General features: G+C 36.4%; 1 protein-coding gene across 1 annotated transcript in view; it reads right to left on the reverse strand.

Annotated features, from left to right (window-relative positions):
• Positions 1-14,784, reverse strand: part of LOC125242621 (RYamide receptor-like) — a 97,905-nt gene that overhangs the window by 3,764 nt on the left and 79,357 nt on the right. The window contains exon 6 of the mRNA XM_048151428.1: positions 13,006-13,093. Within this exon, the coding sequence (XP_048007385.1) occupies positions 13,006-13,093 (88 nt within the window). The remainder of the gene's footprint in view (positions 1-13,005; positions 13,094-14,784) is intronic.

Here is a 14,784-nt window from a genome sequence, read left to right on the forward strand (position 1 = left end):
TATTTGCATAGGTAGAGGCATGTCAACAAGGGTGGAGAAATTAATGGATGTCTTAGGCTCCACTTCTTCCCCTGGACCATATCGCCAATAGCCATAATGATTCTACTCTGGACGGCCAAGACAAGTAAGAAAATGCAAGCACTCTCGGATACGTATACTCCCCAACAACCTGGTAGCGATACTCCAACAGCTCATCATAGTTTAGAAGAATAAAGTTTCTGAATGTAAAAAATTAAGGCAGGGTAAACTCGCCTTAAACAACCGCCGGTAAACAACCAAAAATCGTCTTTCGGAATAGTGCTTCAAGCCTTGTATCACCGAATTAGGCGTGTCACCGAATGAGGCGAGTTTACCCTATATTTTTTGCAGCAGCACATAAACTCCGCATTTCAATTAAGTTTTCATTAAACTATTTGTAGCTGCTGCATCTAAAAACTACAAAGAACAACAACAATTATCACCAAACTAAAATTAATTTCAATATTTCTACGGGTTGAATGAACTGAACTATACTTAAGTTGAACGGGGACCAATTCGCGAACTTCGCAGCAAAGTTGGACGATTATTTGAGAACTCGTCACAACTTTCGCGATTTATTTATTTTATCGCATGGCAAAAAGAAATTTAAAGGTGTACAGTAGAAAATACGTTACAACAAGTACATATGTCGCGACTCGCGAATAGAAGATGTCCAAGGGTCCCAGACATTTAGCCGCGTCAGGAGTGAGAACACTGAGAACTGATCATCGGGTAAATTCTGTCAAGGCACTATTCTGAATTCTCTGTTGTACAATTTTCGATTCGGCGCCAACTTACGTACAAACTCAGACAACATAGAAAAGGACCATGGGCAACTTAGTATGGAGCTTGGACCCAGAATCAACAGAGCTGAGAGTTAGGTCTATAAATATACTTCACTTTGTTCTATAGGCACCAAGTTGTATTACATTGCAGAACCGAGATATTCATATCGTTGTTCTTCGTCCTTTACGACCAGCACTAAAAATATTTTATCCGCAACTGTAATCGATATCATTGGGTTCAATTGTCGTAAAGGACATATAATGCATGTTTCCAAGAGAAAGATAAACCCACTTTTTTGTTTTTTTGACCTATATTTGTGACGTGTATAAGAAAAATATGCAGATTACGAGTATCTTTAACCTAGTGTAAGAACCGTAGTGATAAACTAAACGATTTAGAAGATAGATGGTTGTAAAGGACACGTCAAAAGCTATTAACGTCCTTTACACCCATGATTTGATAGGGTCGTAAATGACGGTCTTAGATGATTTTTATACAAAACCGGGGCGTAATTGTAACCGAAATGGTACAAATGTTGTGCTAAGTTTACAATTAAATACTGGAAAAATGTGTCAAAACGTACTTAATATGGCATAGAATAGACATTAGTTTAATGCAGTGTATTATTTATCTAAGCTATCTTAGAAACAAAAAAGAACAAGACTATTTTATATCCAGTTTTGTAATAAAGAAACAATATTTGCTTAAAAACGATCTACTAATACTTTGGCAACAAGATCAAAGTTATTTTTTTAGTATTCGCCGCTGTTGAATAGTCAGTAGGTTACGCATTCAGCCTTTAATTCTAGCGGGGAAACGCTTTCGTAGTATTATTATACTGCGACGAGATGTAGGTAATTTAAAAAAAACACTATGGTAATCAGGGTACGTACCCACAACGTATGCACAAACGCTCACGATAATATCTATTTCGTAGCTATATATCTTTATCGCTCTTGCGTATTGCACCAGACTGCGTTTTTGTCGGCGTCTGGCGTCGACGGTTGCCATTCAGCTACGCCGCCAGTAAACTTTAACAGTAGAATATACTAACATTTAGTGCGACAATAACAGGTGCGTTTCGCTAGCGAATGAGCGTTAGCGTTTGGTGACTTGGCTATGTACCCACAGGTACTTAAAGCATTGACTATAATATTTCTAGGATTGAACTCATAATTAAGATTATTCTTATTTAACAGGTTAAAGACTAAATAACAATCTTCTGTTTTAAAATGATCAAAAATATGAATCAACATAGTAGGTATAGTCTTCACTACAGTTACTATTATTTATTAGTTGGTCACAGTTTGTATACGCGTCCTAACTTGCGTTTATAAATTGGTACTTATAACTTTTAGTTATTCTTAGAACTTCTTTCTACTTTAGACTTAAAATTACTGTCGTATTCATATAGTCTACTGTTCACAGTTGCTGATTAAAGTTTACGTGATTACCATTAGTGTTTTTATATTTACTTAAACTACGAAAGCGTTTCCCTGCTAGAATTAAATACTGAATGCGTAACTTATTGAGAGTTGAGACAGCGGCGAGTACTAAAATAATAACTTTCCAAAATACTAGATAGTTTTTAAGCAAATGTTGTTTCTTTATTGCAAAACTGGGTATAAAATAGTCTTGTTCTTTGTCTTTGCTAAATATTTAGATAAATTAATTGTTCAAAAAAATCGTGGGTGTAAAGGACGTTCATAGCATTTTGACATGTCCTTTACAATCATCTAACTTCTAAACCGTTTAGTTTATCACTACAGGTCCTACACTAGGTTAAGGATACTAAAAATCTACATATTTTTCTATATACGTCACAAATATAGGTCAAAAAACAAAAAAGATATTAACATTTTTCTAAAAAAAAAGTTGTTTTTTGCTTCTCCTGAAAACCTGCATTTTGTCCTTTACGCCAATTGAACCCAAAGGTATATTTTAGTCAGTGGTTATAAGATCTACAAAAACGGGTTTCTAATTGACTACCGATCAATAGGATGATAATATAAAAGCGATACAAAACAATAAGTAATTAAACTAGAGGAAGATAACAGGCAGTCTTATCGCTAAAAAGCGATGTTTTTCAGACAACCTTTACGTAGCGAAAAAAGTTAAAATGACATGACAGAACCGAGCGTTTGAGAGATACAGAAATATTTGTCCGGGGTGATTATTTTATTATTATTTTAATATATTCAGTATTTACAGCAATTTAATGTTATCTTATTATACATCAATGACCAAGTCATTCAAATGACCTGCAGGATGATTAAATGGCATATGCCTGCCTAACCCCAAGTACCATTTATAATGGAAATGGTGTGAGCACAAGAGCCTAATAGACCTGTTTAATAGCCGAACTCTCATGTCTGTTGGTTCTGGGTCCATTTTGACGCATGGTCCGATAAAAAGGCATTTTACAAACCTAAGCTGTAATGTTTTTAGAAGTGAATTTGCAGCGTTTTATTTATACAGCTTTCACGGCTGGCTTTTAGCCTCCGTAAAAAAAAATGCCTTTACAATGCGCATAGTACGTTTATTTTACTTTTGGGAGTCTTTAGTTTCGTAGTCTTTTGTAGTATTTATTTTACTTTCCTTTTGTACAATTTATTCTACTTTTACTTTTATTGTAATATTATGCAGGTAAAGTAGAAGTACAGTGCTCGACGTTGCACTTGTACCTACTCACTGTATGCCAAAGTGACAAAGTTTAAATGTAAGTATCAAAAAACTTTGTTATTGTAACCAAAGAGGATCGAGTAATATAGAGAGTCACTGTCAAAGTAAAATGTGTGATCTCCGTCTGCCATCTCTGTTGCCTAAAAGTTACTAGACACAGGCTTAAAAGTTTTGAACCTCAGTTTTGACAATTCGGCCCATATTCTTAGAAGCTTGATATGTGTTAAAATGTCAAATATATAATAAACGCCATCTAGCCGAGCGTCCCCCAAAGATGTAACCCATCATTCTGAGCAAGGTACTTTTTTTTTCTTAGACATATGTCTTTTTTCTAATTTAATCTTTATAATTTTGACATAAAAGTGGCTCTTTGAAAGTTAAACATTTACCCCCTTATTCATAAACGTACTCTAATGTTCCCAAGGAGATAAAATTTGTTTGTCCCTTTCTATCACACCAATACGTCGGAAAGGGACAAACGAACTTTATCGGCTTGATAACTTTAGTGTACCTTTATGAATAAGGGGGTTAACGTTTAACAATCAAAACTAGGTAAAGACACCAGCCTTTGTTTTTCCTGCATAATGCCATTTTAATTTAAATATGTTTCCGAGCACTGTACCTATAAGATCAAGGGAGCAAAAGACTTCGATAGGTTCCGTTTGTACACAAAGTTGCCTTATTTAGTCAAGATGCAACCTACTTCGCTTGACGGCCAGATTCGAACCATAACATAAATGTCAAAAACTCAACTCGAGTAATTAACAAAAAGTTTGTACATGGTCTAAACGTTCACATTTTGGGAAATTGCTGACTCATATACTTATACACTAGCTCGTAATGATCCGCATCTTACGTTAACACTTTCGCTACCAAGAACTGTCGTAATTACATGATTTCCGCATCTTACGTTTCGAAAGTGTTATATATCGCGATTGGCGATATGTTTCGAGTACACTATACCCGCCGTAATGCTACGAGTAATTGGCGACTGAACTTAGGTATACATATTGCTATATCTCTTTCAATGGATACTCAGTGTGAGATAGAGAGGGATAGTACAAAAACATCAGTCGCCACTTGGTATTGCGACAAGTATAGGCGCCAAGCCAAGCCCGCTAGCCGGCCGTGCACGGAGTCTTTAGCCACCGTGAGCACTGCCCTCATGCCTGATGATGGGTCTCCCATATGACTCGAAAAATATTATATTGATTTAAACTAACACGATCTTCACTCATATTTATAAATTAAAACGGGACTTAATCGCGTAAAACTTACGTTTTATATTTAACCCGACGTTTCGGACATGACATTACGTCCGTGGTCACGGGTAGACTGGCTGGGAGTTGTATCAACATCTTCTAGCTGTACGAGTTTTTCGAACTACCCGCACTTGATTGTCATCAGTCACTTTTACGCTAGGGTTGCCACTCTGCCTACATACAACACTCACGACATCCGATGGTATGAGACGGGAAGTTTTCTCACGTTTACACTTGCTAATCACTGGATTCCACGAAGATGAAATCCCTTGCCCTTCATTTTGATTGAAATTACGATGTTTCCTGATTTCAATCGCTTCACGTACTTTCCTGCTATAGTAAAGACGTTCAGTTGAAAGGACTTTGGGATTATGCAGTTCAATCCAGTGGTTCGGTCCTGACTCTAGCAAATGCTCGGCAACCGCAGACTTATTTATTTGTCGTTTTTTGACCGCCGCGATATGTTCTTTGACCCTTTCCGCTATGGTGCGTTTGGTTTCTCCAATAAAAGAACTACCACAGCTACAGTCAATCTTATAAACGCCTGGCGTTGGAATAACATCCTTTGCTGACCTTAGTTGCCCCGCCACCTTCGACAACGGCATGTACACAGTCTGTATCGAATACTTCTTTAGTATGGTACCAACCTTGTCTGTCAAAATTTCAATCAAAATGAAGGGCAAGGGATTTCATCTTCGTGAAATCCAGTGATTAGCAAGTGTAAACGTGAGAAAACTTCCCGTCTCATACCATCGGATGTCGTCAGTGTTGTATGTAGGCAGAGTGGCAACCCTAGCGTAAAAGTGACTGATGACAATCAAGTGCGGGTAGTTCGAAAAACTCGTACAGCTAGAAGATGTTGATACAACTCCCAGCCAGTCTACCCGTGACCACGGACGTAATGTCATGTTCGAAAAATATTGCCAATATCGATCTTATACTTTACGTCTAGGACCTACTTCCTATATCCAGTCAACAGTTCAAATTCAAATTATGCGAATTAATAATAGGCGAAATAGAGGGCACCCGTAGACCTAAGTATTCTTTATAATGAATTTAATTAATAATGTAAGTAATTTATTATTTTATTGTGTACCTTTTAACTTCCTATTTCTGTGATAACCTGATATGACCTGTAAAATGTTAATTTTTTACCAATAAAGAAACTGAACTGAACTGAACTGAACGCACTATTTAAAAGTTAAACCCCAATTTTTGGACTCTTATGTGAGATTAAACAGTTATGCGCGTCGAGTAAAGCACTAGCTGTCACTTACTACACTGGCATAATAATATTCGATTCATATCGTATCGGCATTTTCAAAAATTGAGACCCAAAATTAGTGAAAGGTGTTAACTCGATGTCAGTTTTGTGACGACAATTAAGCATGAAATTTCTTTCTGAAAATTCCCGTCTAGTAGAGCAAATTTTTGATAAATATTAATGTTCGAATTGCGCAGTGAAACACTATTACCGGTGCTGTGAGCGTGTTACATACATAATCTCGAAAGAGCTTTCCGCGTAACGAGATTCAAGAACATATTAGTAGCTAGTAGCACACGATACGTTCCATTATGATCAGAGTTAGAACGCGGCGCACAAATGATTACACGGATATCTGATTTCAATACCTATTTTTAACCCCCGACGCAAAAACGACGGGGTGTTATAAGTTTGACGTGTCTGTCTGCGTGTGTGTCTGTCTGTCTGTATGTTTGTCTGTCTGTCTGTGTGTGTGTCTGTCTGTAGCATCGTAGCTCCCGAACGGATGAACCGATTTGGATTTCGTTTTTTTTGTCTGAAAGCTGAATAAGTCGGGAGTGTTCATAGCCATGTTTCATGAAAATCGGTCTACTATGTCGCGGTCGGGGGTTTTTTCAAAATTTTAATTTTGTGGTTAGGTTATGTTTAAGATTACACATAAGTATCTATATAAGACCGTTAAGTATCTATTTTACTGGAACTTGAAATAAACAATGACGTTGCTCTGAAATTAGAGATTTTTTTCAGAGTGTATGATGTAGGTGCTGACTGACCTGACTTTAGAAATTAAACTAAGGTGCATTAGGGTAACTACGAAAGTCATCTAATTTCGAAAGTCGCATAAAAACCACCATAATTTCCATCATATCAAGATTCCCCTTTCGTAATTACCAGAGCATTTCTGTGATTCTAAATTACCCTTATGAACTTTATCTACTAATACTACTTTGTCCCTTAACAGTAATTATCTAAAAATTTCTTTAGGGGAGTCACAACACTTCTGTTCCTTGCATTTTTGCTTGCATGCTAAAGCATATTTCCACCCTCGGCATATTTCTACGGCTCATGTGTGTGCCTGCGGTCCGCCTTAGCAACTAATCCCGTAAATAAGCCGACTGACCAACCAAACCTCTAGGTAAACCTTGTGGGGCTTTGTCACAATATTTTCCTTTTATCGAAAAGCGATTGGCAAATATCAATTTGAATCAATAAGACCAAAAAACCGAAAGTAAATAGAATATTTTTAAGCGTATTCTACTAGTGTTTATTATTATTTCATTTCGTAGCAATATTTTCTGAACCTATTCGTAGTTAATCTTAATAGAAACAATATTTTCCACGTTCACAATAATCCCTATGGAAAAGTAAATTTGATTTAAAGCGCTTTTTTCACATGCGTACTCGTTTTGAATGAAATTGTTGGAATCGATAAATAAATCGCGTACACAATATTTGATAGGTACAAATACTTTTTTTCCAATTGTATCATTAATGCAGCAGGTAAATAGTTATTTGTTTTACAAGGGGGCAAAGTTGTTGTTTAACCGCACGACGTGCCAATATTGATACCAGAGCAAGCGAACGATTCGTAGCAAGTGGTTCAAAAAGTGGAATATTGAGCGTTGCGAAGGTTGCAAGGCACGAAGATTAAACAAACACAAAATTTTTCAAAACCAACACGAACAAAATACTCACTATAAAACATCAAACTAAATCAAATCCACTGATTTATTCAATATTTGTGATTTAAAATCATCATTTATAGTTAAATTCTACCAGCCAGCTTAAGACATCGAGTTAAAATTAATTGTATGAAATTATTTTGCACTCTTGTGGATAAAATGCAAATTTGCTATCTGTTTTCAAATAGCAAAGTAAGTCTTTACCAGTTGGTGTGATGAAAATGATATTAAATTAAATTAAGTATATGGATTCGACATCATATACGAAGCATTTCGAACTTTTTTGAATAGACATTTACATACATAACATTACACATGGCAGTACTTTGCCAAACTAGTGCGTATGTAAACTTTAACTGTAGGTACCTACTGTAAAACTTTGTAAAGCATGACGAAATACATATATGGATAAGATCATTGTCAACTAGGTCAGTGTGAGGTGACAGATGTCTGTTATTAAAATAATGTATGATTATTGTCAGATGACAGTTCAGTCTAACGAAATTTCTAAAATAAAATAGGTCTAATAAACTTCCACAGCATGGCGCTAAGTCATATATTTTTGGTCAAGCTTTACTAGTACAGTATCGGTACGTACGAATTTTTTACTTTTTGCACGTGGCACTATCGGCACTACTTTTAAAAATCTCGTATCTCACGCTGTTCCTCAAAGTTAAAACGCAGTAAGTCTATATGCATTCCATACATACTTACTACAATTTTCTTTTCATTGACAGACGAAGATACAAGTTTTTTAAAAGTAGTCAATATATAACATCATTTAAATACGTTGATACGCAATGTTTTATTTAAAAATACATTTAAAAGTGGTAAAATCACTGTATTGGTTGAGACCTAAACTTAAGGATCCTTGTTTTTTAACCGACTTCAAAAAAGGAGGAGGTTCTCAATTCGACTGAATGTTTTTTTTTATTTTTTTTATTTTTTTTTTTGTTAATACAAGTACTCACCTATCATGCAAGGCAGTATTATTTCACTTTTGAATTTATTCTCTACTGAAATACCACCGGTTACAGAATACTTGTCAGAAAATTAATAGACTAATCTTACTAATTCTGAATAATGGTGAAATATATAATTGGACGCCCAAGGCCTTCATAACTGAACCCAGACCACGACATTATGTATAGGCATTAACAAGCATTTCGGTGAGGACTCGCTATTAATTTGAATGAGGACAAGTGTCTCCCGAGCCCGGACAAATACCTACGTCTCTAGTATTATATACATACATAGATCTTAGCAAATCTATTGATATTCTGTATTTATATCTTGTTGTTCGCTTTATGCTGAATAATAATGTTACTAGACATAGACATTTTATTAATAATATTATAAATTTGTACTATTATATATTCTGTGATTACAGTAAGAAAATCAAAAACAAGCTTTTATGCTGCACCCTCACAGGAGACACAGGTATTTGATCAGTACCTACTTAATACTCAAATAAAGCACGAAATATTATTTTAAACACATTGTGGCAGCAAATGAACCTTATATTCGGCATCTAAAATATTTCAGAAATGATTTTCAAAATTTACAAAGAACCCTGAAATTATTTTCCTCTCCCTTTTCATGGAGTACAAAGCTCCACGTCTACATTTCAGGCATCTGAAGATTCTGAAACAAGTAATGAACCTTTCCTATCTCCCTGTTGGTTTAATTTGATACATACCGTCAAAACTTTATATAGAAACTTAAAGGTCGGTGACCGATAGTAAGATACTATTCTTCTTCTTCTTCAGTCGTTCCCTCAATGCTGAGGATCGTGACATCAAGTCATTCTGTTGAAAACTAGGTCCCTCCATAGGCGTCTGTTCCTCGCCAAGCGCATGGCCTCGTGCAGTTTTAATTGCATGGGTGCAGTAATTTGAACGCGCCATCTAGTAGGGGGAGGAGCGGTCATATTCATGTTCATTTGGTGCGACTCTGTCCGTCTGTCTGTCTGTCACATTACTAAATATCTAGAGAATTATTTATGCTATCGCTATAAAATATCAAACACTTATGAACTGTGTTAACCTTTACAAATAGAAAGTAAAAAAAAAAAATGTTCCTCGCGTCACTGTTTTATAGATCCATTACAACAACACAATATGTCTAGTTTGAAGATGAAATTGCGTCTAGAATGCCGAAGAATCTTAAATAACTCACTATGTGTGATGTGTGTATCTATTCGTTGCCAAGTACTAGGATCATATTTTTATTTTCTTTAGAACTGTGCCGTATGCTTGCATGCTAATTCAAAGTTTTATCGTCATAATTATGATCATTTATTTTTCCATTTACAACAGTAGTTTCCGGCTATAAACTTCATAAAAAGCAGTTGCATGAACATGGTATGTGGTCATTAGAAAACCTGTTTCCTTTCTGGTAATTTTTATTCAATGGATTTTAAAATATGGATGTTAAGGCAATAATTTGGCATGTGAGATAAAAGATTAAGAATTTCACCACCCTCTTTCCTCCCGTGGGTGTCGTAGAAGTCGACTGTGAGATGTGATTTCAATTGTATGTAATGTGGGCGATGGGTCAATATGTATTGTCACTGCGTGTTTCATTTTAACCCCTTAATTGCTAAGGTGGTCCTGAAATTTAAGCAGTCTCACATGCTAAAAGGGGTGGCCTTTTTTGGAAATAAAGGAATGACTCATGAAGTTTCAGTATGTACATATGTACTTGTTGACCGCAGCGAAGCAAGGGCTACGTTTTAACTCAAGCAATTTGCTTTTGTATGTCCGGATGTCTCGCTCTACAGGTCGCAATTTCCAAACGATTCGCATGAAATTTCGTGACCAGGGGGCCGATTCTTGAGTCTCACTGTCACTAAAATACCGGTTGAAAACGGTGACTTGCCTATTATTTTCAGTGTCAATTTTCTGAATTCGAACGCGTGAGACTCAAAAATCGGCCCGCAGATTCTATGACCCAATAAAATTTTATTTAAAAAAATGCAAAATAATTCAGCCCGTGATTTTTTTTATACCACGTCGGTGGCAAACAGGTATACGGCCCGCCTGATGGAAAGCGGTCACCGCAACCTACGGACGCCCGCAACTCAAGTGGTCAAGGGATTTCAAGGGATTTGCGTTGAAGTACAGTTTAATGTAAATTGTCCATTAAAAGTAAGCTTGCAATTTTCGTTAGATTGGTTAATGATACGCTATATCGTTGACCATTCGAGTAGAGACTTGTATCTACGATAACGATATGAGCAACGATTGAGACGACGGCTAGATACCTTGAAACCCGCGGTTATTTTGTGAGATAGATGCAGTGTTGACCCCAAGTGACTGGGATAAGGGCAAGATAATGATGATGATGATGAGATGCAGTGTTGAATGTAAGCGTGCACATAATCATCTTCATCATATTATTTAAGGGCCAGGCTCTTGTCTGTGGAGTAAGCGCCATTCCGTTCTTTTCTCTGCCGCTTTTTTGAGGTCCTGATACGTCACTACGTTGGTCTTCTCTTTAAGTTGGTCTAAAAACGCACGCCTTGGTCTCGGTCTTATACTCGGTCACATAACTTATTCATTTACAAAATTAACGTCAGTCGCTTCTTAGATGGTTAAATTACAAAATTTTATGATACAGTTGTACATTTTAATGTAAGTAATGCTGAAAATCTGTAACATATATATATATCTTTCAAAAAGAACCTGATCTGCAAGCTTTCTTTGCACTTATTACATATATGATATTACATTGTTTTCATAATTATATATGCATTTTTTTATATGGGAAAAAACACGTAAGTCGTAAACCAAGAAAGCGGGTAACAGTAATAGCCAAGATATAAAGGCACATTAGCACAGTCATAAAAGATGACAGTGTCTCGGAAAGTGCTTAACACACGCAATTTTCACGCCATTAAATTATCTTTATACTGTCTGCGTGAGTAGTAGAATATCTTTTGTGAATGAATGTACAAACAAATAATGATCAAGAAAATAAAAAGGTCATCATCCATTAAAGGATCATCCATTAATTACATCACACTTTTAGGGGGAAGGGGGGGTCTAGTAAATGTGATACGTAGTGAGAAGGGGGAGGGAAATCTCAAAGTTTGTGTCTTTTTAGCTTTCATCTGTAACCAATTTTCTTTATTTGTGGTACGATCAGCTCTCAAAATATGTGTACGGTTGTGACGTGAATGTACAGTCTTTCCCTTGTCATCGAAATAGACTGTAGCTTTAAATCACAGAGACAGAGAGTATCATTTTTAACCCCCGACGCAAAAACGACGGGGTGTTATAAGTTTGACGTGTCTGTCTGTCTGTCTGTTTGTCTGTCTGTGTGTGTGTCTGTCTGTCGCATCGTAGCTCCCGAACGGATGAACCGATTTAGATTTTTTTTTGTCTGAAAGCTGAGTTATTTAGTCAGGAGCGTTCTTAGCCATGTTTCATAAAAATCGGTCTACTATGTCGCGGTCGGGGGTTTTTCAAAATTTTAATTTTGTGATTCTAGGTTATACATAGCATGTTCAGAAAGATGGCGAGGGAAACAGTACAGGGGGCCGATTTTTGAGTCTCACGGCGTTCGAATTCAGAAAATTGTCACTGAAAATAATAGGCAATTCACCGTTTTCAACCGGTATTTTAGTGACAGTGAGACTCAAAAATCGGCCCCAGCTTTTCAGCCTGGTTTCAGGTGATAATAAGAATTAAATAAATTACTAAGGCCAATACGGGTAAGTGTGTCATAAGGGCAAGTGTGTCTAGCCTTCACAATTCTCCTTTTTACTCATAATCACATGTGTTTTTGCGAGTTCATGCTCTTGCAACTTGCTACTCACGGTTAGTGGTAAACGTTTCATTCTTTCAATAAACACTTATCATTGGTTTAAATAGGCTAAATGTAAAAGCCAGACAAACTTCCCCTTATGACTTGACCATATATGTGAGTGTGTTTAGTAAAACGTCCCACTCTGTCGGTTACCATTAAGGTAATATTTACTTATATCTTTATATGAACAAACTGACAAAGCGGCTTTATAGCAATCGAAAAAGTGGGACTTTTTTTTTTTATTGGGGGACACCTTACCTACACGTCAACTTAGCCCCAAACTAAGCAAAGCTTGTACTATGGGTGCTAAGCGACGATATACATACTTAAATAGATAAATACATACTAATATACATAGAAAACATCCATGACTCAGGAACAAATATCTGTGCTCATCACACAAATAAATGCCCTTACCGGGATTCGAACCTGGGACCGCGGCTCAGCAGGCAGGGTCACTACCGAGTGGTTCTCGAATACTATCACACAGACCACTGACCAGACATTGGTAACCCGTCACACAAACTGGATCGGTGACAGGACCGCTGAGTGACTTCCAGTTTCATACACAGCAGACCGGCTAGCGCCTGTCAACGAAAGAAAAACTTATGAACAAGATTTTATAATAATCAATAGGTATTACACCCATTTATAACTATTACATTGTCGCCTGCGGTATTTCCTGACCGATACGACCTTCGAATCTTCAAGAAAAGAGCGTACACCCATCTTAAAGGCCAGCAACGCACCTACAACACCTCTGGTGTTTCGGGTGTCCATGGGCGGCGGTGATCGCTTACCATCAAGCGACCTGTCTGCTCGTTTGCCTCCTATCCCATAAAAAAAAGGAATATGAATTACTTAAAAGAAAAACAGTTTGACTAGCTTTAAGCAGGCCTATTACGAGTAATTATACATTATGAAGATATGATATGTGACAGTTAGGTATATTTCCACGAATATGTTACGTATGTACCACAAACCCGTTTTCAGTTAAAACACGTGTTTTCATTTGAAAAACTAGTTTTTCATATTGCCTCTCTAACGAGTGAAACAAACTTTCGAATCAAATTTTCCGAGGCAAACAAACGAAAACTTGTTGTAAACACTTAATTTTCATTGAATCTATCGATACAGAAATAATTTTTAACTACAAACTTTTTCACTTAATTTGCTACAAAAATTCTACAGTAACATAATAAGTATATAAATATTTACCACCATGTATTTTGATATCACTGCACTTGATAAGTTTTAGAGTTATATACGTATTTATTTCGTACGTACAGCCACGGACTTTAATTGTTGATCCACTTCTAGCTCATTTTATACTGGAAGGCCATAGCTTAACTATGCTTAACTCTGACGAGAGCATTTCTTTTTTTTTTGCCAATAATTTTTTTTTAAAAGTGTTTTAGCGTGCCGTTCAGAGGTCAATTGTACTCAGAATCACGAGTACTTTCAATGTCACTGGGAGACAAAAGTGTCCCAGAATTTCCATACATTTTTTGTTACTTTCCTCTTCATCAGTTACCCCACTACAAATGTCATGTACGGAAAATGGTAACAAAATAAGAAAAAAGTCACGTATGGGACAATTTTTTTCCGTTCTGACCACTACTAGGATTGAAAAGGCTAGTAATTCTGAGTAGAAATAGCATTTTTTTTTTTCAAAAATATCACACTTCATAAAAGTGGCAAAAAAAAGAAATGCTCACATGTCCAGTTTAAAATGAGCTAGAAGTGGATCAACAATTAAAGTCCATGACCGTACTTAAAAGTCTTTTATTTCAAATAAAAATACTTAAGTACTTATATTTATGTAGCAACAATAATTTACTTAAGTACATATTTACAACATTAGATACACAATGAAATGCATTATAATCGGGAAGACCAATTAAAATCCGCTTTTGCTCTTTTCTTTAACGTGGGCATGTAATTTATAGCACAAAGGAAACAAACCGACCTTATTACAAAATGAATACGCGGAAATTGTGAGTTAATTTGAAATTTTGCTTTTGTGTATTAAATACAGTATTTAAACGAGCTAAAGTAACTAATTGTAAGGATAAATTTGGAATAAATTTAAGTGGACAATTACTGTCTGGGTGAGAACTCGCACAATACAAGATGCAGACCTGTTTGAACCCGCGGCGGTAGCGCGCGTTCATGTAGCCCTGATGTAGTAGATGATGGGGTTGTAGCAGGAGTGGCTCATGGCCAGCCAGTGGCTCGCGAACCACACGTACGGCATGCCGGGCCACGCGCCCCACTC

The sequence above is a fragment of the Leguminivora glycinivorella genome, chromosome 3 (assembly GCF_023078275.1).
Source record: "Leguminivora glycinivorella isolate SPB_JAAS2020 chromosome 3, LegGlyc_1.1, whole genome shotgun sequence".
Taxonomy (NCBI): Eukaryota; Metazoa; Arthropoda; class Insecta; order Lepidoptera; family Tortricidae; genus Leguminivora; species Leguminivora glycinivorella.